This window comes from Panthera onca, chromosome A3 (assembly GCF_046562875.1).
Source record: "Panthera onca isolate mPanOnc1 chromosome A3, mPanOnc1 haplotype 2, whole genome shotgun sequence".
Classification (NCBI taxonomy): Eukaryota; Metazoa; Chordata; class Mammalia; order Carnivora; family Felidae; genus Panthera; species Panthera onca.
In genome coordinates this window covers 56,360,071-56,384,191 of record NC_138341.1, presented here as the reverse complement: position 1 = coordinate 56,384,191, position 24,121 = coordinate 56,360,071, and the positions used below count along the sequence as shown (strand labels likewise).

The following is a 24,121-nucleotide window of genomic DNA, read 5'->3' as shown; positions in this document are numbered from 1 at the left end:
AAAAGCCTCCTTGGGACTTAATTTAGAACCATGACTCTGGTTTGCTATACATCTAATGCAATACATCATTGATTTTATTCTGTCAGTCTTACTTTACAAGTGGCCCCAAGCAACTCACAACTTCACAGATATATGTGCATAATTGTATGCACATATTTTATTTTAAAAATAATAATGATGCTGTTTGGTGTAACCACGTAGAGTCACAGAGATTCGTTATCGTAACTGAGTTTCTCGGGTAGATGGATTTTGGGGGAGTTTTTTCTGATTAGAGCTGTCTTACATATTTATGCCAGAGTTCATGAGCTATTTCTGATACTTAGACTTTAATCATGCTTAATGAACTGAACTAAACATAATTCTTGTTCTGTTTTGGTAACCTTGTGGATTTCTCCTAATGCTCAGTTTTGTGTGACTCCACCGTTCTTGAAATGCTAATACCCAAAATGCTAATTCAAGAGAGGACCACAAAAGTTAGATTTCATTTCGGAGAAGTGCACTCAGTGTTCACAGGCCTTTCTGGAAGAGGTGGAAAATATTGGCTCCTACCTTTGGTGAACACACAAATTTAAACATATAGGTTGCACGAAATTTGGATAAACCGAGGTGGAATCCAACATTTCTTGCATGAATGCCTGTATAATGTGGCGATAGCTGTGAGAAAAGAGGAGCCCGGCATCTAAGACCCAACACAATGAAAATGCAATGAATCGGAATGGCTCACAGATCATAGCGGAATCAGAATTTCCAGCAAGGAAAATCTTTTCATGGTGAATTAAGTGGTGGATGAAGAAAAATGGTGATGAAAAAAGGTAGGCACAGATCACAAACACTGGGCTCAGGGCTCACTGCTGAAGATTTAAGAACCTTAGCTAAAGCTATGCAGAATAGAATGTGGAAAATTGAATTTACTAAACAATTAAGCATTGAATTAATCTACATCCTGCACAGTAGAAAAGTGGGGGAGGGAGCCGAGCAGAGCTGAATAAATCAGTGGAGCTCATTAAAAGATAGTGAATATATCAGGTCTGTTGTAGCATAAAGGAGGACAGTTTCCTGTGTAACATGGAATAATTCTTGGGTTCTAAGTCACCTTTCTGGAATCCTAGTCTTAATCAGATTAACAAACATGCTTCTGATGAGGTTATTCTGTTGCTCTGTATTTTAGCTTGTTATCGGTGGCTTTTCTATTAATTACGAGTCAGATCACCAGTCAACAATAGTAGTGAGGGACAACATAAATAAAATGAGAGAGCCCAGGAGATGTCACTCGCAGGATCTCATGCATCCTGAAACTCCCACGGGTTCCTGCAGCCTCCCACATGCCTTGCCGGTCTTTTGTTCAATTACAGTTAATGCAATAGTTTGCCATTTTCTCCTTCTAATTATATTTTCAAGTGGGATTTGTAGCACATAGAAAAACATCCTTTTACATGTCGAGGCACCGGGGTTTTGTGCCTGGCATTGTCTGTCCCCTGGGTGCTGTACCATTCTTTCTGCAGAGCTCTGAATAAACAAGTCCCCCTTTTAGAGCTGCAGTTGTACAAACTGAAAATTTATGCATTAACTGTTTGCATTCTGAGCGTGCGTTCCAGATTACGTCTTCCAGCATGCATCTTCTGGCACGCTGCAGAATGTGTGTTTGTCCAAGGCACTTCTTTCACAGCACGCCTATCTTCCAGTCACTGAATCAGCAGATCAATTAGCACTGTTTTTGAGAATATGCATAATGGGCGAGTCAAACGCACAAGTGGTGAATCTCTCTGTGACTTTATTTAATTTGGGGGGCTGCGTTAACCTTCCGGCCAAGAGTATAGAGTAGGTGGTGGGCAAGCATCCTTTTCAGGAACAGGGACTCTTCTTTTCATTCTTATACAGTGTGCCTCTTAGATGGATCTCTCCTTTTCTCTCCGTGGGTGTCAGAAACATTTTGATCTCCTCAGCCTTTCTTATCTTCTCTGGGACATGAAAATACTTTTCAAGACGTAAGCAGAGGGCACTTTGATTTTGCAAGGCATATTTAAAGCGTTGGGAGGGTCAGTAAACTTTACCACCACCCAGTCATGAACCATGACATCCTGTGACTGAAATGATGTAGACATATTTTATACACAAGATCATCCTGCCTCTCCACTAATAATCTTGAAGACAAATATCACTTCCCAGCCAAGAACCAGCTTTCTTTTCTGCATTATTCCTACTGTGCAGGATGACCAGTGACTCATAAGGCTGTTTTTGAAAGCTAGCACTAAAAGCTAATTAAAATCTTTTCTGGTGATAAAGGGAGATTTGGGAGAAGTGTTGCCATGATTGTTTTCCCCAAGAATTTAATTTACTGCCAATTTTTCCTATCTGAACGTTACTTTCAAATGCACCCAGTGATAAGAAGCAACATCTGTTTTCCGTTCAATAGTACAAGAAGGCTCGGCATGGGGCTGAGTGTACACAGTCCGTGTAAATCTATTGTTATTCTCATTTCTTTTTTGTCCCCGTGCCTGGTCCATTTGCCGTGTACCATCCGGCAAACAGCTGACACATACTAGCTATTATGGACCCCGGCCTAATTGTAAGGTCTTAAAAGCTCTGCCATGTTTGGCTTCTAGGATGAATCAGGGGCCTCTATAAACCGCAGTGGTATAGACCACCGCTCTTATTTTGCATGTTCAGAGTAGTAGCAGACTGTTGTGCCAGAGGGTTTGTTGACGTTAAAAATATAGTCAGAATCAAGTGGCATCATTTCTCCTCCCCCCTCCCCCCTTCTTTGCCTGGAACGTTTTTGTTTTCCTTGGTAATAAAACATACAGTTACTTACAGAATAACTATCTGTAGATATTATTTTAGCTAGAAGCAGAAACTGGCAGATTTTAAATGTGCCAGTGCAGCTCCGGGCTGGCACCGTTTGTGAAGGGGAACGGGAAAGGTGACATGGCTGTCCGTCCTGGCCTTCCATTGCATTGTCATTGTCCCACGGGAGCCCCCGGACCGGTGTTAACAGACCACTCTATTTGGATTTCTGATTTGTGCCCCCACAGCCCTCTTGGAACAGAGATCACGATGACACGGCATCCACTCGTTCAGGAGGAACCCCGGGCCCTTCCAGCGGTGGTCACACATCACACAGTGGGGATAACAGCAGTGAGCAAGGTAGGAGAGGTGATCTCACTCTCTTTTGCTACTTGTTTCATTTTTAAGGGCTGAAAAACCAGAAATGTCTAGTTAGTGACTATTTATACAGGTTTTCTAGAACATAAACCCCTTACAGTATGAGAATCAGCTTAGCTTACCCTCCGGACCCTTTCTTCTTCTGTGCCATTCTAGCTGCCTAACTGTCTGTCATCTGGCCACCTCCATAAAACAGGGCCAGCGAGTTGACTGAGGGCAAGATTAGAGTAGATTAGAAGTTCGAATGTGCGTGAACAGTATGCCGCTAATGCCCTGCTCTACAAGTAAAGTAAAAAAAGTATTATGATTACTTGCCCTTCGAGGCTTTTCAAGAGATCGTGAAGAGACACCTTCCAAGATTCCAAGTTAATGATGTCTTCAGATGCTTAGAAGGCAGTGGGCCTTTTAGGGACTCACATTGGGCTTTCCCTCTCCACTGGGCTGAAGCCATTTTGCTGGATTTACTTATCCGAATCTCTTAAGTGCTTGGCTTCATTGCAAACTGACTACAGGGAATTAGGAAGAAATGAAAAGAAACCAGATCAATTTAGCTGGCATTGTTCCTTGAATGCACATACCTGTGTGTGTACTTGGGTGTCCATGGATGTGCACGTCTGACTGTGGCTAATAGGAAATAAAGTTTAAACATAAAGTTAATCTTCAGCAAAAAAGGTGACTGAGTGTTCAGATGTCTTTCTTGTACTGCCTTTGGTGAGATTGACTGCAGTGGAATTTTGTGTTCAATCAGTGCAACCAAAGCTTTAAAGAGTATTCTCCATCTGATTATAAAAAGACGGCTTTACTGAAGTTGACTCTGAGTCCACAGTAGAGGTGCCTACCTTAAAATCTGGTTTGATGATCATGTTTCATTGGAGTGCCATTAGACAACAAAAGAATTTTGTTTTCTTACGTAATTGGACCGTACCAATTAGAACTGCAAAGTCTAAAATGAATTTGACATAATTCATTTGGAAACAACACCAAGAAAGTTCTTTTTTTTAAGGCACGTGTATGTTCTTTGGACTGGGAATAACTTCTACACCTAGAATTTGAAGCGTTTGAAATACTTTATCGTTCAAAGAAAAATTGCTGACTTCACCATTTTACTATAAGACTAGTAAAAAGCGGAGCCGGAATAGTAAACTAGTTCAGAGCTGAGGCTGAAACAGGTAACCTCTGACCTCTGACTTTTACTGGAAGATGATATGCAGCATAAATCCATGGGGCCTTTTTTATTTCAAGTGTGTGTATGTACATGTTATGTGTCGCTGCTCACAGCGCTATAGTTAAGGGATGGCAGCACCTTCAACAGAAAGCCCTATTTTCAACTCAGACCATGAGTTTCAAAAAAGGTGACGATGGACTATAAATACTTTTTTCCTGTATTCCAAACTTGCTACGTGGGGTCATAGCCTCTTGTTTTGTTTGTTTATTTTCGTTTTCATTTCTTGCTTTTTAAAACACACACACACACACACACACACACACACACACACATATCATCTAGGAAGAGGCAGGTAGCATAACTGTTGCTTTGAAGGCTTGCCAACTGCTGAAATGTACTTGAATTTAAAATGGTAGCATATATGTTTTCTTAAACATAATCTGATAAAAGGATTTTGAGAGGGCAAAGGCCCTCTCTTCCCTGGCACAGCTACGGTCACAGCCCGTAGTGCATGTCCTAAAAGAAAGGCCCCGTTCTTCCCCTCTGACATGTCACAACAGGGAATTAGAAATTGTGCATGTTTCTTTTTCCTTCAGCAGGTGTTCTCCAAAGGCCAATTTAATAAGGAGTTTGATTGTAACCAGGAGACATCTCTCTTTCACATTACCTGAGTTGGCTACTTATGTCGTTTCTCTTGATATTTTTTCACAGAAGTTCACCGCCTAATCTGTTTTTTTAAGAATTTTCATAGAAATGATCTCATTTGAATGAGCTCAGTTGAACCTTTCTAAAACAATCCTGGCCCCATTTGACAGATGAGGAAAATAAGGGACGGATGTAGTGAGCGATTTGTGGAGGTCCAGGTGCAGCGTCAGACCTAAACTTTCAGTCTCCTGATTATTTGTCTGAGATTCTTCTCATCATGCCCTCTTTCCTGGCTCTTCACCAAAGAACTAAAGACATTGACTCCCCGCGGTGAGGTGATAGAAGCTTTCTGTGCAGACTTGTCCCCCACCCAGCGGTTTGATAGTTGTGGGTGCGGGAGCCCCTCCTTTCATCTCACCTGCCCTTCTCTGTGGCTTCTGCGGGGCGGGTGGTGTCCTTCATTCAGCCCTTGCTAAATGCCGAATGAGGCCCGCAAGTGTCACCACAACAACTTCTGTGCATTTCCATGCCAACCGCAACCCTTCTAAACCTTTATGTATCTCTGAGACCTGTGGAGCTGGGTCTTTGTGCAGCCTTCGGATTAACTGCGCACAGTGGCTCTTCCATGTTTTTCCCGCCTGCCTTTTCTGGCAGCCATGGATGTGTGAGCTGTGCCAGTATTTGGCCCGTAGTGCATGTCCTAAATAGTTATTTACACAGTTTGAGTCCATTTTAGTCAACTGGGTAAATAACAGCCCTCTTCAAAAGATTTATAAATCCATAAATATGTCTTTATACATACCCAATAGACAGAAATAACTCAATCTGTCAAGAACATATCCAAAGAGGTGTTTCCCCCACAGACAAGAGTAATACATATTTTAAAACTTTCTCTACTGTATTATTTGTACTGTTTCTTTTTCCTCATTCCTTTTCATTTTTCACCACTTCATTATGGCACCTGTGGCACAAAAAAAGAAATCCCTGGGCTCTGGTCCTCTGCTAAATAACCTTATCTGTGCGCAAAGTAGGCATATAATAGGCCATATCTCAACCGAGTCCTGTTCTTTTGGACTTTCAAAGTAAACAGAATGAAATAAGTCATTCAGGGAATTTGTAATGTTCTGACAGATTTCAAAATACAGTGACAATTCCTAGTTAGCCTTCCAGCCAGTTGGGGATTTTGAGTGCCTGATGATTTGCCAAATTAGCGGCTGTTGTTGTGATTGATAGAATAGTTTCAATCCAAATTTTTACCTAAGCATAAAAAAATAAAACAGAAAATCCAATCCTGGGCACCCTAAAAAGAGTATATGTGAGGTACATAATTAAGAAATTACTAAACATTCTTCTTCTTCAGGGATTTGATGTTTGTTCATGATTTACGTAATACATCTTTCCCCCAACTCAAATTGTTTACGATGGTAACTTTTCCTATGGTATCTACTTTCATTTGATATTAGCACTTGTGGCCATTTGTAGGAAATTGATTCTTTCATAGAAAAACTCCTTTAAGTTGGCATTTAGAAGGCCAGCCTAACATCTGTATTTGGTTGCGGGTTCTGCCGCTGTTGCTATGACATTGATTTTGTGTACTCTTTAACTTCCTCAAAGCACTTCCAAAGATATGAGATTGAATTCTGATTTTATCCTTGTCTATTATTTGCCCTCTTCCCACTTCAGAAGAGAAAAAAGTAAAGCTCAGAAATATTGAAGTAACTGTCAGAGTCAGCTCCAGGATCCGGTCTCTTGCCTTTGCTTTTGTTAACTACTTTAGGATGGGGTGTCTTCACGACCCCAAGCAGAGTCTCATAAGATGAGATACACACTGGCAAATATGTGACTCTTCCCTGTATCTTTTTTATCCTACTGTGTGCGGCTGCCCTACTAACCATAATCAGGGTCTACTCTAGGAAGCGTGTGGTTTGGAGCTGGAGAACACCAAGCACATCTGGTGCCTTTCCCCGCCGTATTAGAACTCCTTCCCAAGAGGGCTGCTGCGTCACTCTACAACTCACAAGCACCTTTAGCTATGACTGACCACATTTTGAGTTTGGGCACGTCTTCCTTTTTTTGGTTCAAAGTCAAGAGTGATGAATATATGATAGTAATAAAATAATGCAATAACATATTAAGGGCTGTCACTCAGTATAGGTATTTCCATCCCTCGCTTTGTAAAGGAGATCACAAAGGCTCAGAGAGGCTAGGAGACTTGTCCAAAGTCCCATACAGGTTGGTAGGTAGTAGAGTTGGGACCTAAACCCATACAGTGGGATTCCAGAGCCCAAGTTCCTAACCCCAGCGTCCTCTAGTGCTTTAGTATGGTTAAGAGTGGAAAATAGATCATTGATGGACATTCTTTCTGTTTACCAGTTTGAGGTCTCTTTCCCCAGTGTCTGTACTAGGCCTGGCCCTGTCTCTGCAGTGGTGATGGAGCTGCGAATAAGCCAGAATCAGCATTAGCCTCAGGGGGGTTATACTCTGCTGGGGAGGGAGAATCTAGTTTTCTGTGTTAAGTAGGATGATTGAGATATTTACAGAGGAGCATGATGATTGATATGATTAATTTGTATTATGTATTAAGAGCCTATACCGTTTTGCTCATTCACAGATTTACTGAATGGAGAATAGGGGCATACAAAACAAATAAGGACATTTCTCTTGCAGAGCATTGCCCATTTAAAGCTCATCTCATTCTCCTCTTTTGTGAGGAAAAAGAAGAAGTAGTATTTCTATGTTGAAATTTGATGTAAAACATTTCAACTCTAAAGGAGTTTAATGATTGCTGAAGCCTCTAAAACCCACTTATGAACTTCTCCTTTTGGGGGTAGGACTCAGTTCAACAATAGTATCTTTGCTCCCACTTAAAAAAAAAAAAAAAAAAAAAAAAAGCAAGACCAGCATGTTTCTTTAAAGAGGGATAATTGAAAAGCACTGCTATTTCTTTATAGTAATGTGTCAATAGTTGCAATGCCTCCCGGAGTCCCTCACCGCCCCCCCCCCCCCCCCAACACCAGCTTTTGTGAGTTCAGGCAACCTATAGGCGAAGGCAATCCCATTTATTATTGAAGGGAATCTCAAGGCAGTGGTTTCAGGCTTTGGAGGCCAGCAGGCAGAGCTGGTTGGGGGGTAGGGGGGGTGGGGAGTGGGGCGAGGGGCGGTGGGGAAGGGCCACATTATGTTCCAGATGACTAAGCAACGATTTATATACCAGCTCGCCTTTTTACATGAAGAAGAAAAGTAATAACAGCCCAAACCCGGGCATTTGAAACAGTCAGCTGTCCGATGAATAATGGGATAGGTGGGAAGGAGCGCTCTGATTGGATGTCTTAATGAGCACATTTCTCGCAGAGTTTGGGCTGCAGTTCCCCTTGACCTTTGCCCTTTATTGACCAAACTGACACTTCATTTTTCACATACTTCCAATTATGTCTCGGCTTAAGTGTTGCCCTCCCTCCTTTATTTCTTTCCTATGGACAACTTGAGAGTGGTTGAGGCCACAGAAGATATTTTAATTTGAAAAACTACCGTAGCAACTCGGGCTTGGGACGTAATCTGTAATCGGCAGTTTTTCAGATGAGAACACAAAGTGAATACTGCTGGTTTAGAAACAGTTTTCTTTGCTTTTTTTTTTTTTTTTTTAAAATCCCAACTGATTTTTAAAACATGTTTTTAAACATTTTTAAAAATGTTTGTTTGGGTTTTTTTCAATCCATTTGTCTGTTGGTCAGGGTAACTTGAATGATCTATTTTCTTTCACACTTACTTCTTAAGCCTTACACTTCTGCGGGGACATCTTGTATTTCAGTGGTGCTGTAATGCTTTTTGACTAATACACTTTGGAGAGAAAAGTAAAATATAATTGTGACCGTAGGCCTTAGCCCTTAGACCATTGCAGCCCCGTGTGTTACTTTAGTTACATTTAATGTCGGACTGCAAATTAAAGGGTGGCCTTTGCATGTAGTGGCAGGCAGAAGAGGAAAATGATTTCCTGATGGGAAAAGTCAGGTGTAAAAAGGAAAGGGAAGTTATTATACTCAGCAAATCCCTGTTATCAAAAGGTCCATATCATTAACTTATCAAACACATTGAACGAGATGGATAGAGAATTGTTTTCCCAAGAACACCCCATGCTGTCTATATTCACCTTTCCTTTTATTGACTCATCAAATGTGAGTAACCGTCTTCTGTTCTCCATTCTGTTGACTTCTAGCATCATGAAAGCAGGTCATCTTAAAATAAAGAAAAATAACTTCGTCATCTAAAAAGTAGTAACTGTGTATTTAGGGGCATGAACTTGGCCATAGGTGTTTTCACAGAAAGTGCATCTTCTGACTATTAGGCAATATTGCTGGTAAACTTGAGGTCAGTGTTTTTCATCTTAAACAACTGGAAAATGTATTTGAAATTATTTACTCCCCGATATATTTCCCTCCAACACAGAAGTATTTGTTTCAAAAATGGATGAAGTGTTACCTACTTTATTATGTAGCCCTCTGGCATATCCATGGCATAATTTTACTATAATATGGTAATAAAAGAATATGTAAAAGGCAGACAAAGGTTCTGTCTTTTTCTGTAAGGTGACCTCTGTTACCAAGTAACTGCTTTACTTATGAGCTTATTAAAAACTCAAAAAATGAGCTTTTCATACTTCACAGGCATTGATGTGAAAATGAGCTGTCCTGTGAGTAGTTTTCTTGATCATTTTTAGAACAATTGATTAGCCAAAGAGCTCCTGTCATTAGTTGACATTGACTGATAGCAATTTGTCACAAGCTCTGAAGGTCAGCTAGACAGTTGGAGTTTCAGCCTGCCTTTGATTGACCTTTACTGATTCCATCCTCATGTGATTGGCTTTGAATAGGTCTGACCCTCAATTGGAAAAGACAGGGCATTAGTCAACAGGATAATTTCTTGTATTTTCTGTTGATTGCTCATTTTTATTTATGTGTGAACTCATGGTGTGGATATCTTATCAAATTTATATTCTAATTTTTCAAGTTTAAAAGGCATGATACTTGTTAAAAGTATGGCCTTAAAACCATAACTCTGTTTCCCTTTTGGTTTGCAATGTTATAGTGGACTCGGTATGTGATGTAGACTTCGCTACTGACATGTGCCATTGTCACCTGTGCAGATACTGGAGTTTTGTTGCATGTGATGGAAACATGCATGTTGCATGGAATTTTGTGGTGGCTGTCGTGGTTGTTTCTTAAGAGATACCAACTCCAGTGGGACTTGTAGAACTTCTGAAATTACACCCCAATTCTCGGACTCTCCTAGAATTAATGATAGCAGTCTCTCAAGAATCAGGTGATAGTTTTAAATAAAAAATGAGTGGTAAAGAATTATATGAATAATGATGCTGTGCCAATTCATCATTTGTGTCTGCAGCCAAAAAGCTATGAAAACTTTTTTAAAAAGTACCTTCTCCATTTCCCTCAGCCTGCTGTAAATTAGAGAAAGCCTCTCTGGCTGTCATAGCATTAGCTTTTCAGTGGGAGGGGAATGTATTTTCTATTGTAGAGGACTCAGACTTAATTGTTCGTAACACTCAGTTCTTTCTTTCCAAAACTGTAAGGTATTTTTCCCAGATGCATCACATATAGAAGAATATAGCCCACTCTCATATTAATAACATGGATTTTATTGCTTCATGTTAATAATAAAAATGGCGACCTGAGCTTTAAAAACCCAGATCTTAATGTGTTGTTATTTAATTATTTAATGCAGTTTCCTTCTAAGGCCTTTCTTTTCTCTTATTCTCTCTCACTTTCCCTTCTTGATTCTGCATTGGGTTTTAAGCTATAAGCAATAACTTGTTTTTCAGGTCAGCCTTCCTAGGCATTCCAGGGCTACCACACACAGCCTGGCACAGCTTAACCGTGTTTCGGTTTCTACCCAAGAAAATAAACCAGGAGAGAACCCATTGTCCCAGGTGGCGGATTCTTTACCCTGTGTCATTCTTGGCAGGCGGAAGCAGGGAAGTTAATTTTGGGGAAGTATCCATTTAATGTAGCCCAAGGAGATAAAAAGAGTTTAGAATTGCAATTGTTTTTGCGGAGGAGTGAAAATATTATCACGCGTTGTATTTAAGAGGGCGGGGGGAGTGTAAATTTATACATTCTGGTCAAGTCATCAGAAACGGATTAAGCACTTACTGTGTCGCAGGTGCTCTGTAGGGGGCTATAAGTGCCAGCAGGTCACAGTGTTTGCCCTCAGGAAGTTTGTGTGTGCTCCCAAGAGCATCAAGCATATGTAAGTGGGATATTCCCTAAATATGGACTGTTCCTAGGGAGCTGGAATAGCTGGAATGAAATTTCACGTTGCTAATGACCCAGACGTGGTGAACTCTGTGATCAGGGCTGTTGACTGAAAGACCAGGTGGGAGCTATCTGGCCTAACTTGCAGAGGGACATCTCTACTTTGGTCCTCTGGCTGCTGCTGAAGAGGCTTAGCATCTGGCAGGCCCTGTGAGGTCCACTTTGATCCACAGCCCACTGGCAGGAACTTTGTTCAGCCCTCCTCCATAGCCACTCGGCCACTCGGGGGCCTCCACTGCCTTCAACTAGTGAGGTTATCGTTGCTTTCTCCACCATCAGTCACCAGACTGCTGACTTATACTGATCCTTTTCAGAGAACTCTGACATTCTGGGGGAGAGGGGATGCCATTGGAAAACTGGTAAAGTCAATGGATACCTTATCAGGGTAACATTTTTATTGATGCATAAAATAAAATACATAGGACTACAAGGGAAACCAATTGTATTGAAATTCACCTATCAAAATATTTTTAAGACAAATTGTAGTGTAATTATATAAGTGCTTTATTAAATATGTGTTAAATAACAAGGTCTAGCTGTAATTCTATTGTCTACCACATTTTTGAAATAGTGATGAATGTAAATGATGTTTTAAGATCTTTGTAACAACTATATTGTTATATGTAAATATGATTTCCTTTGGTGACAAAGTTTCAGGTCCTTCTGATGGTTTCCTGGTTTGTTACTTACCTAGATATGCACTTGAAAGAAATTTCAGTTAGAGGTTAGTGAGAATAAAATATAATTTTTTCCCCTTCTGACTATATGGATCTTCTGATTTCTAACCATGGACCCCCTGGTGGGGGAGGGTCTATGTAGCCCAAGTTAAAACCTTCTAAACTTAATTTAAGTCTCCTCTGCAGGAAGTATTCTGTAAACTCCCAGATTGGAGGAAGTAACCCTCTTCTGTGTTGTCATGGTATCCTGTGGCATATCCTTTCTCGTATATTGAAGTGAGCCATTCATGCATCAGCCTCCCCAGGATGCTTCCTGGGAAGGGACTATGTCTTGTTCATCTTTAAATCTCCTGTGCCCAGAATAGTTATGGGCACGTGGCCATTGGTGGGTAATTATTTATTAAAGAGGATTGGGAACCCTCTCATGCTTTCAAACTGTGATTACACTACATTCTCTCAGCACTGATTTCTTCTGGGTGCCAGATGGCTAATCACATCGCAATCTCAGTCAAAATGTAAATAGATACTGAGGTCTTACCTGTCCTGACTCCCAGAGATACATTTTAACAGAAGCATTCAAGAAAAGATTCAATGGATAGTCCTTTCGGAATTGGGGGTAGATGGGTTTGGGGATGTACCTTAAATCATGCTGCCCACATAATTGCCTGCTCTGCTTACTCCTACTCTTGGGTACCATCCTCTGACCCTGAATGGGCTTCTAGTAGAGAATGGGTGGCGACTGGCAGCAGGATTTTAGTATCTTTTAAAAGACCTTAGGGTAGGGTTAAGGATGAATGCTGAGACAGGACCCCCTGTTCACCCTGGGAGGATGCTTTTATATCTATGCCATTCCCCGCAGCAGACATGATTCCATCCCGTGGGATTTGATAGTCAGCTCTGCTCCTGAATTTCTCTTTTTCCTCCATGAATGCTAGCACTAATTAAGGATAGTGGTAGAGGTTTTGGCTGTTGGCCTAGCGAAAACTAACCCAAACAGTAAATTTATGCCAAGCATTTTCCTTAAAAAGAGGTAGGCGTTGTCTACCTCTTACATTGATTGGTCCCAGAAGTGTAGTTGGTAAGTTGGGTTGTGCTCAAGTGTCTGGCTTTGTGGATTAGTTCAGTCTTGCAGATAATTTTCCATAATTACTTAACCTAAAAGCATTCTGTTTGATTAGTACAATTAGCTTTGGCTTTCCCCATTTACCAATATCAACCCCATATGCATTCCCTCCATTTTATTTCCTAACAAAGGGTGAAAGAGGTAGAACTTTCTTTTACTTCTTTCCACATGAAGGGAAAAAGAGAATATGAACATATCTAGAAAATGTTTAAGTTTTCTTCCAATTTGTATATTTTTAAGGAAGGGGGAATTGAAGAGTGAATGTAGAAAACACTCAACTTGCTTGTTGCTAGCTTATTAGAATTTGATCACTGCTGTCTCTTTAAATATTTCATTTGCCTTAGTTTGAATCTTCCCTTGAGTGCCCCATGACAGCAGCCAGATAGTACCTTGATACCCTTATATTTTGATGCTTTGGGAGAAGAGGATATATCTTACTTTTAAAACGGACTTCTATATTCTCTCCTTTGTTCTGAGAAAGGGTTTAAGGAAGTTAACAAAAGCGTAAACAATAGAATAAAATCAAGATGTGAAGAAACAAGAACCAAAGGAGATTCAACAGGAGGCCCGTCATAAGGGTAGTTCAGAACACTGGGAATCATAAGAGATCATGTACAGTTGCTAGAAGTAGCCAGTTTGGCTCTGAGCTTCCTAGCAGCCAAAATGAAGAGTGAAATATAATTAGTTACAAGATTGACAGAGTCCGTGGAAGTTGTTTGGAACAATCCCTTTGACTGGTGTGAGACTGGAGAGAGATTCTCCTACGGGTCCTCACAAGGGGAATCCAGTGAGATGGCCCCTCTTGCACCCCCCTCAGCTCCTAGCACAGTGCTGCAGATACAACCGATACCCGATAAACATGTGATTGACCCATCCGACTAGATAGATGCCTGGATTCATATTCAGCCCAATCTTACTTTCACTTCTTGGAACCTAAGCTAGTGTTGATTTCCATGGTTGAAACAGGTGGCAGCCTCTATTAATCTCAGCCCAGGTTGTTTTGTGAGACCTTTCCCCCTTTTCTATCTCCTTCTTCCGACCATGGTGTGTCAGCTCTGTTTTCTAGTCTTTTCTCCCCGTCCCTGGGGCCAGTGATGCAGGTGAGAATGTTCTTGTTGTTCTGATTATTGTCTGCTGAAATAGGGTTAATGGCCCCAGAGAGATCCATTAAGGGATGAAGAACTGGGGTGCCAGCTTGGGAAGATTCAGGTACCACACTCTAAAAATGGACATTCTGAGGGAATGTGTTTTCAGCCTGTAAAGTCGGAGGCAGTGTGTTATGAATATTTGCTTTACTACATCCCAGCACCAAGAACATTCCTTTATGGGAAAGGAATACATTTAGTGCAAATAGAAAATATTGCTCGATATCGTGAATTTAAAGCTTCTGGGAGGAATCTTCTCAAAGGTACTAGAAGGAAGACAGAAACAGTACCATTCACTAACTTAATGAGTATTAATTGAATGTCTATTATGTACCAGTGCTAAATGTGAGAATTCAGAACAAAGAGGCTGTTCCTGGAACCAAGAAGCTGACAGTCCAGTGGCGGTGCAGGTAGTTAACATATGGTAGATTAAGGCTCAGGACTGAGTAGGTCCAGTATAATTTGGAAGTAGAGGAATGGCACCTAAAAAAGTGGTGTGGCCTCTCCCTGTCCTTCCACAGGAGCGTCTTCCTCCATCACAGCACCCTTTTTCACGGAGCCCGGATGGGACTCAGATGTGGGTCCTTCTCCACATGGCATTTCCATCCCCTGAGTTGGTCCTAGCATCCACCTGCTTTTCATCCCCAATCTTCCAGCTAGCTCTCCCAAAGGGGTGTGTCTTTGGTGGGAAGTCGGGACAGATGGAGAAGAAGAAGGACATGTGAGGCCAAGAAATTAGCTGGTGTGAAGGTGAGGGGGGAAAGCGAAAGCATGACAGCTTGGAAGCTGCGTGTGTGCCTCAGCACGAGCAGAGAACAGGGTGTGGGAAAGGAGGAGTTACAAGGGAAAGCGAGAGGCAGCAGGGGCCAGACCGTGAGGGATCAAATCTGTCGTCTTAAGGAATTGGGAGTTTGCTTGGGAGGCAGTAGGGAGTCACTGAAAACGTTAGGCTGGTGTCATGGCAGACCTGCTTGAAAGAGGAATAGATGCGGAGGGAGGCTGGAGTCACGCTGCAGTTATTCTGAAATGTTGAGGATGTGACATAAGGCAGAGTGAAGCGGATGGAGAGGAGAGCTTTGGGAGAGGAGACTGGACCAGACCTAGAGGGGACTGGGGTTTGGGAATGGGGGTTAGAAAGGTCTGGGATGATGCCAAGGTGTCAGAGTACTGTTGTCTACACCACAGGTCTCTTCTGGCCTGCTCACTGTCTTCTTAAGTGTTAGCTTCCCTTCTCCAGATACGGGAACAATATAGATGGCCATTGTTGCCTGTGGTTTTTTCCTCACACGCTGGTGGGACAGAAGCGACACTTTTCCTACCCCTTCCTGAGGGTTGCCCACGGAAGTCCGGCCACCACTCTCTTTCGGAGGGCTCTGGCTCCATGGGGACCAGGGGCTGGGTGGAAAGGAAGAGGCCAGCTAAGCTATCATGGGAATTCTGTGACTCATTTCATCGGTTTACTGCTCTGAAAATGAGGTGACTTCCCCCTTTGCTTGACAGTTGACTGATGAACATTTCCTGAGTATTTGCAGAGTAGATGTTTTGTTACATGGGCCTTGGTGTTCATGGACTCCCACTGGATTCTCATCCTAGCGTGTGCTTCAGCCTTTCCACTTCCCAGGCTGCTAATGTTTCTGTTTATGTAGAATCTTCAAATCACCTGCCCAAGACTTAAGAGACTCTAGGACTGGAAATAGTATACTCTTGGGCTGCTGATGCAACTCTGGTTACATTTACTTTTTTACCAGAATACTACAGAACGAAAGATAATTTTTTATACCAAAAGAGTATTTTTTAGACTAACAACACTGTCACGGGGTACTTAGTATGCCTACACTGAAAGTTGTCCTTAAAAATAGTGTACTTCATTTTGTGTGTGTAGAATTTTTTTGTTGGTTCATTTTTAGTTTTCACTTTCTTTCCCAGGATGTGGGTTTGTGTATTTTTAGAAGGATTGTCCTTTACTTCGATTCCAGATGTCCTGATGCTCTCGATAGGAAAGGAGTCAGCTTTGGAAAACGTTAATTGCTCTGCTAAATGGTAGAATGTTAATAAAAGCTACATAGCAAGAAGTGGAATCATTACTTTCAGGCTCCAAGAATGTTCCTTAGGCTCATTTTTCGTAACTGAAGTGAAAGCAATAGGTTTGCATTATGTGGGTCAGAGTTATCGTCTTAGATAGTAGCCATGGTCCTTAGATTTAATTTTCATATTTCAAATGGAGGCGGTAGGTTTAACGTGTCTTACTTTGCAGCTGGAACAGATTCTATTTTTAATCTGTAAGTCGAAAATGGCATGGAGCCAGGTGCTGCCCGGATCCAAATGCATAGTTCCTGTTGATATCAGTGAGTTTCATGATGGATTGGAAAGAAGTATGTGGCCTTTATTCCAAATATCTATCTGACTCTTTAGAATTAAGCATGCTGAACAAATCCTAGCACTTTTCAAGTAAAAATGAAGTGTTTTCTAATGTAGCAACCATGCTGGCTTAAAGGTATAATGCAACAATTCCAAATAGACACACACACATAACCGTAGAATTGGTTTTCAGGCAGAGAGAGGCAGCTGGGATCAGGGACCTGGGCGGCATAGTAAAGGACATGGCTGTATTGAGCTACACAAAATTGCCTTTAAATAGAAGAGGTAGGGGAGAAAGCCTTTTCTTGGATGGTACTCTGCTCATGGGAGTACACACGTTATTTTATTTTATTTTATTTTATTTTATTTTATTTTATTTTATTTTATTTTATTTTATTTTATTTTATTTTATTTTATTTTTTTGGGGGGGGAAGTACACACATTATTGCTGGTGAGTAATTATAAGAGGGCCCTCCTGCACTTCCTCAATCCTATTACCCTGTGGTGGGAATGGTAAGGCAATATTCGTTCAGGATTGACTGATGTTTGCATCTATAAATAAATGTACTCAAATCATAATTGTTATAACAGGATTGTTTGATTACCTGGCAATGGCCTTGTTCTGAGATAGCTTTTGGATCACCTGTTCAGTGGGAACATTTGACAGACCTCATGTTTATTACCCAATTGAATGTCAGTAGCAATTGCAGCTAAAGATAAACAAAAATGCAAGTACTTGTTGACCTTGACTTTTTTCCACAAGAGATTGGACTTGATGGCTCTATTGCTGTTGAGCTGATAAGGGTTATAAACAGTAGTTTAAAGAAAATGCTTTATTCCCAGAGGAAAATACCCTATTTGCCGTGGGAAATGGCAATAGCCATGTGTACCCTTTGCCAGGTTTTCTTAATTCACCTTAATTTGGCCTGTGGGAAAAGGATGTGGGAGGGGGGACTTTTATGGCTTTAATATATATTTGCATATTGTTACAACTTGTGAATGGGGGTGTAGTTAGCAGACTGAATACAACTTTAGAAGAGGCCAATGACGTTTCTATGGCTTACGATAGTGACATGATTTCTTTTGAAACTATCACGTTAATATAATATTGTGTTTCAGAGATGCAGCTCTTATAAAAATGCACTGTGGTGCAAAAATGCTCTTTCAGATTCTAATTAAAAACATAAACACGTCATTGATCAGTGATTTCACCAGGGGCAAGGAGAGAGAAAATTTGACCAGGTGAATATATTTACATGGGACACCACAGAAGTGCACGGGAGATGTGACAATCAGCACTTTTTCTTGGGCACCCAGTCTTAAGTTCCAGATTTGAATCAAGAAACTCTGGGCCATTAAGGATTCCCCATTTCTTGGTGAGGCAGAAAGCCTCGGTGACCTATCCTTTCTGCTCTTAAAAATCCCAGTGCATTTTCCTTTGCGAGGAGAGGTGCTTTGGCTTACTGCCACTGGCTTCAACTTTTGCTCTTAAAATGTTGTTTTGATGCATAGTGTAGTGATGGATGAATTGATTTCTGTGCATAAACGGTGGCCTAGATTCTTGCCCTGTGGAAATCCATGGAATTAAAAACTGTAGGTTCCCGGAGTGATAAGAAGTAAGCAAATGATTAGATATGCACGCAGGGGAAAAAATTGAGATGCTCATAGAATGGGAATAAGGGTCTATGTAATTTGCAAGTTTAATGGAAATGTAAGCCACTAATACAACTAATAATTTAATGCTAATATGTGAGAGTAAGTAAGTGTAATTCTAATCACTTCTTATTTGGTGTGTTCTCGAAGAGTTCTGAGTAAAAATGGACTGTATTGAAATATCTCCCTGGCTACCTGGGATGAAAATCTGGTCTGCCGACAGCTGTGGCCCTTAAGAAACCTCTGGGATACTAGCGACTCAGATTTCTCTCTAGATAGAAGTTTGGGACAATTTGAGATTGCAGAATCTAAACCAGAATTTCCTGCAGAGAGATTTAGAACACTAGCTGCAGGATTTATTGAATAGGTATCCAGGATCCTGTCTAGCATGCCCTTTTAAGTAGCCACTGGTATTATTTAATAATACAGATGATATTTTTTTCTAAAACTTTTGCTCTACTTTTCAAAGCACAGATTTCCTCGTGAAGGTATCTGAGGCAAGCTTTGGATACATTTTTTGTGAGCGAATAGGGGCTGTTGAATGAAATTTTAAAACATAAGTAAAAAACGCCGTATTGTTTCTAACCAATAGGGAATGTCATGCTGTCTAAGAAAACAACAGTGTCAGAACAGAAGAGTTCCACTCTCCCCGGTCTTCTTTGCTAGGCCCCTTTCCTTGTGAATTTCTTTGGAGAATAACTGCTTGCTGACTTCCACTTTTCTATGAAACTTTTGTGAAGAACAGTGGAAATCTTTGCAATGACAGATGCCATAGCAGATTATTATGATGTCCATTACATGGTGAATGAAATTAGGAAGAGTTGATTTCTGACATGGCACATACCCTTCCCTGTGACAGAAAGGCTGTAACCTAGAATCTTTGTTAAGAATCACATCCTCAGGATTGCTGGGGATTCTCTGATTAATACATTAGAAATGAGCAGAAAGGAGCCTGCCGCCTCTGTGATCCCGGTCCCCTGCAGCAGGAGGGTGCCTGGGACTCTGGGCTCACGCTCCTCATTCTCGGCTGCACAGTGGGGAATGTGGGCAGGGAGTTCTCTCTTTCCTCCTAGCAGTCACTGAAGGATGTGGCAAGGACATGAATTGTTTGTGGCTGGCTCTCTATCCTGCTGCTAGAAAGACTTCTGCGTTTATCTGCATTTTTCTGAGCACCAGTCCCTGTGAAGCCACCTCCCAGGCCACTTTGTGGGAAAGCTTTCTTTATGGTGGATGATGTGGCATTTCTTGTCACTTCCTCAAATTCCTTCCCATTGCCTATCAGCATTGCTCTGCACTTATCTGGGTTGAGCTTCAGCCAGCCAGAGCTGATCCAGGCTCCTATTTCAGAGGGGCAGAATGACAGCGATGACGCTGCCATTTCTCCGATTGTGACCGGGGGTCCTGCGGGAAGGAGCAGAGAGAAGACCGGGGCAAGAGTTGAGGATCATTGGCTTGGTTCTCAAGACTGGTACCTTTAGTCTCTTCTTTGCTCCCGACAGTCCTGCTTCTCCGTAAGACTGACAGTGTTGGGGCGCCTGGGTGGCTCAGTAGGTTAAGAGTCCGACTTCGGCTCAGGTCATGATCTGGCAGTCTGAGGGTTCAAGCCCTGCACTGGGCTCTATGCTGACAGCTCAGAGCCTGGAGCCTGCTTCGGATTCTGTGTCTCCCTCTCTTTCTGCCCCTCCCCTGCTCATGCTCTGTCTCCCTCTGTCTCAAAAATAAATAAAACATTAAAAAAATTTTTTTTTTTAAAAATGACTGGCAGTGTTGTTTATTTTGATGTAAAGTTGTATGTAACTTTTCCAGTTCTAACCTAAAGAAATAAAGGCCACTTAACCTGAGTAAACCTCTTTGCACAGAGGTCAGTCCTGACAATTTTGAATCTCTCAGAGGAAGTCTAATGAATTGGGGTTTAGAGTATCAGAGACAGGTAGCTGTTTTGTTCTCACCTTCCATTATTTAACAAATATTTATGGAATACCTACTGTAAGCTACATACAATGCTAGGTATGGAAAAGAAAAATTTCCTAAAAATAACATAATTTTTCATGCCTTCAGTCTATGAAATGTGTGGGCCTTCCACCACCCATCTTTTAGCAGGACACCTCTCCATGTCTCCCTTTTATAGGTGACAACTGCCTAAGGTCTGACAGGGTGTAAGTGGGAAAACACTGGGACCTGAATCAGCCAGGTTTTTCAACTCCGACACCTTTTTTTTTGGTGCCAGGTTAAGAAGTAACCCAGTAACTGATATCTTTTTGGTCCACTTATTTCTGAAATGCATTCACCAGTTCTCTCTCATTGGGGAGAGAGAAAAGAGAATAAAATAGGAAGGATCTTTAGAAAGAAGTGATGAAGTATTGTTTAACATCATCTTTCTTTCTTTCTTTCTTTCTTTCTTTCTTTCTTTCTTTCCTTCTTTCTTCCTTCCTTCCTTCCTTCCTTTTTTCTTTCTTTCTTTCTTTCTTTCTTTCTTTCTTTCTTTCTTTCTTTCTTCCTTCTTTTCTTTCTTTCTTTCTCTCTCTCTCTCTCTCTCTCTTTCTCTCACTCACAAGAGTACCTCCTTTATACCAGGCACTGTGCTAAATCCTGAGACAGCAAGCATGAGTAAGACCAATTCCTGCCCTCGAGGATTTTACAGTCCAATGTTTGATTCTCCCCTCCCTCTTGAATTAAGAAATGTCTGGGAGGGCGCATGGGTGGCTCAGTTGGTTGGGCATCCGACTTCGGCTCAGGTCATGATCTCACGGTTCATGAGTTCGAGCCTTGCATCAGGCTCTGTGCTGACAGCTCCAAGCCTGGAGCCTGCTTCAGATTCTGTGTTTCCCTCTCGCTCTACACCTTGCCGACTCACCTTCTGTCTCTCTCTCTCAAAAATAAATAAACATTAAAAAAATTTTAAAAAATGTCTGGGACAAACCTATTCATGATGTTTTCTCTTTAGGAGTTACCTTCTTCATACAATTCACTTGATGCATTCAGGGATAAGGGATTTCAGTGTATGAGTAGAACTGAAGCAATCTTCCATTGGTCTTTCCTCATGGAAAAATGATGTATGTTTAACTCCCTCGTGCAGAAAAACAACTTAAACTTACCTGTAAAATGGGGTGGTATTAATACCTATTTATAGGATTGTCAAGAAGTTTCAACAAGCTGATGCACAGAACTTAGTACGTGGCACATAGTATCTGTGTATGTGTTTGTGTATGTGTTAGCGGCTATCATCAATATCATCATCATCATCATCATTTGGTTTGTTTTTCTATACAGAAAAGAAACTCTGGTTAGGATTAGTGTTTATTTCTGAGTCTGAGTGACACTGTAGCAAGGAATTGAGAATCTAGTACTATTCCCTTCACAATGGAGAGTGTTTATCTGCCCTTTTGTATCAAAACAAGGGGTCGTTCTAAACTTGGTGGGCCACTGAGATTTCACTCTATTGTCCCTTCTATTATCCACCACTCTCAAATGTCCCAAGTCACATCTGTCACTTTCACTTTAGGAGGCAATGAGGAGGAAATGAATGATTAAGAACAGACATGGGTACAAATGGCACCTATCTTTTTTTTTTTTAATTTTTAATGTTTTTATTTATTTTTGAGACAGAGAGTGACAGAGCATGAGCAGGGGAGGGGCAGAGAGAGAGGGAGACACAGAATCCAAAGCAGGCTCCAGGCTCTGAGCTGTCAGCACAGAGCCCGATGCGGGGCTCGAACTCACGGACCTTGAGATCATGACCCGAGCCGAAATCGGACGCCCAACCGACTGAGCCACCCAGGCGCCCCCAAATGGCACCTATCTTACCACAAGGCCATTGGTCTACTGGATTCTTTTAAAGCAAAGGCTAGGCTTCTTTCTACACCACATATTAAGGTGCTTGTGAGAAGATAAGGTTTGCAATGTCAGTCAAGGTGATGTGTTGAATGGCATACCTCTGGTTGAGGATCAGTTTGGGGTAGGGTTCTGTGTTCTCAGAGGACCTAGGTGGGATTGCCTCACAAGAGCCCAGCGAAGATGGAGAACGGAACAAAGTTTCTTTTTGTATCTCTGATCTTATCTTGTCACAATAATCTTTGGCCTTTGATGAAGCTATTGGGCAATATCAGGCCTTTCAATTTCAGAATACCATGTTACTAGCAAATTGTAAGATATAGGAAGATAATCCTTACTTTCATGGATAAACGTTACCAAATGCCATGTATCTTAAGGACTAGGTTTATAGTCGTTGCAAGGGGTATCTCTTGCATATCAATTGTGAGTAGGAAAGGTTGATTCTGGGTAGTTATGGAGAGGCGAAATTAGACCTACAGGCAGGTCTTTGTTTATAGCAAATTCGCTCTCCTATTTCTTTCACCTGCAAAATTACTGGTGGTGCTGACTGCCCACTCCTCCTCTCCCTCACCTCATTGTTCGCATCTCTTCTTGCTCTTCTTTATATTCACATTGTTGTGGCCTCATTATGATGGCAACAGAGAGTCTATTTCCCATTTTGACTATTTTAATTTCTTTTTTCTAACCACTCACCCATGACACAGGAATGTGTTTGAATTTTCAGTATTAGTTGCAAAGCTCTCCCTCTTCCAGGGAGTAGAGGTGGTTTCCTAACAACCAAACATGATCCAGTTCCTTTTTTTTTCTTAAATTTTTTTAAATGTTTGTTTTTATTTTTGAGAGAGGGAGCGAGTAGGGGAGGGGCAGAGAGAGAGAGGGAGACACAGAATCGGAAGCAGGCTCCAGGATCTGAGCTGTCAGCACAGAGCCCGATGCGGGGCTCGAACCCATGAACCATGAAACCATGACCTGAGCTGAGGTTGGACGCTTAACCGACTGAGCCACCCAGGCACCCCAATCCAGCTCCTTTTAAAGAGAGGAATTTCTTATACCTGTGGTGATGACTCTGTTCTATCGTGGCACAACGCAGGACTCCACTGCAAAGCCGAGGATGCTACACAGAAGATGAAAAACACAGGGAAGCACTGGCAGATCCTCGTACTGAGATTCTTTTTCCACGTGTCATTTGTTAGCACTTTCTCAAGTTTTTATTATGAGTATTTTCATACATACAGAAAAATAGAATAAATAGTACAATAAATACCCATAACTTACCAGTCCATTTCAACGATTGTTAATATTTTGCCATATTTGCTTTGCTTATATACACAGATGCTCATACATATGTGTATATATTATTATATATTTTTCATCAGCAAGAAAGTATTTAAGAATCTATATATTTCTGAGGCTATAGATAAATCACTGATACCTGTATCCCCCCATCAAAGCGTTGAACCACTTTTTTTGGCATCTCAGAAACAAGTGCTGAAACATCAGAAGAATGTAGTTGTGCTTGATTCTATGTGAGGACCAGCTCAGTGATCAACTTCTATTTTTTTTAAATACTTATTTATTTTGGGGAAAGCATAAGTGGGGGGAGGGGCAGAGAGAGGGGAACAGAGGATCTGAAGTGGCTCCAGCACTGACAGGGTGACAGCAGTGAGCCCAGTGTGGGGCTCTAACCCATGAACCCTGAGATCATGACCTGAGCTGAAACCAAGAGTCAGATTCTCAACCGACTGAGCCACCCAGGCACCCAATCAATTTCTATTTTAAATATTTGTTTATGTGTGCTTCGTGTTGGGAACTTTTAAGTGACTTTCTCTGAAGCTGTGTGGTGAGCTGCAGAGACCTGCTATCATTGGAGCACAGGTGTTCGGGTTCTGTCCCCACTGAACAACGTACAAGCCCGGTGCTCCGGGCTGGACCACTCACATAACCTCACTGGGATGAAATTTCTTCCGGAAGTAAAAGAGGCTGGGCTAGGTCATTGAAACGGCTTCCTTCACTTCTGAAATACTGAAATTCTAAGA

At 41.5% G+C, this 24,121-nt stretch overlaps 1 protein-coding gene across 2 annotated transcripts in view; it reads left to right on the top strand.

The window, feature by feature from the left end:
- MEIS1 (Meis homeobox 1) overlaps nt 1-24,121 on the top strand; it is a 137,315-nt gene that overhangs the window by 26,188 nt on the left and 87,006 nt on the right. For both annotated transcript variants that reach the window (XM_081795271.1, XM_081795272.1), the window contains exon 7: nt 3,033-3,144. In XM_081795271.1, the coding sequence (XP_081651397.1) occupies nt 3,033-3,144 (112 nt within the window). The remainder of the gene's footprint in view (nt 1-3,032; nt 3,145-24,121) is intronic.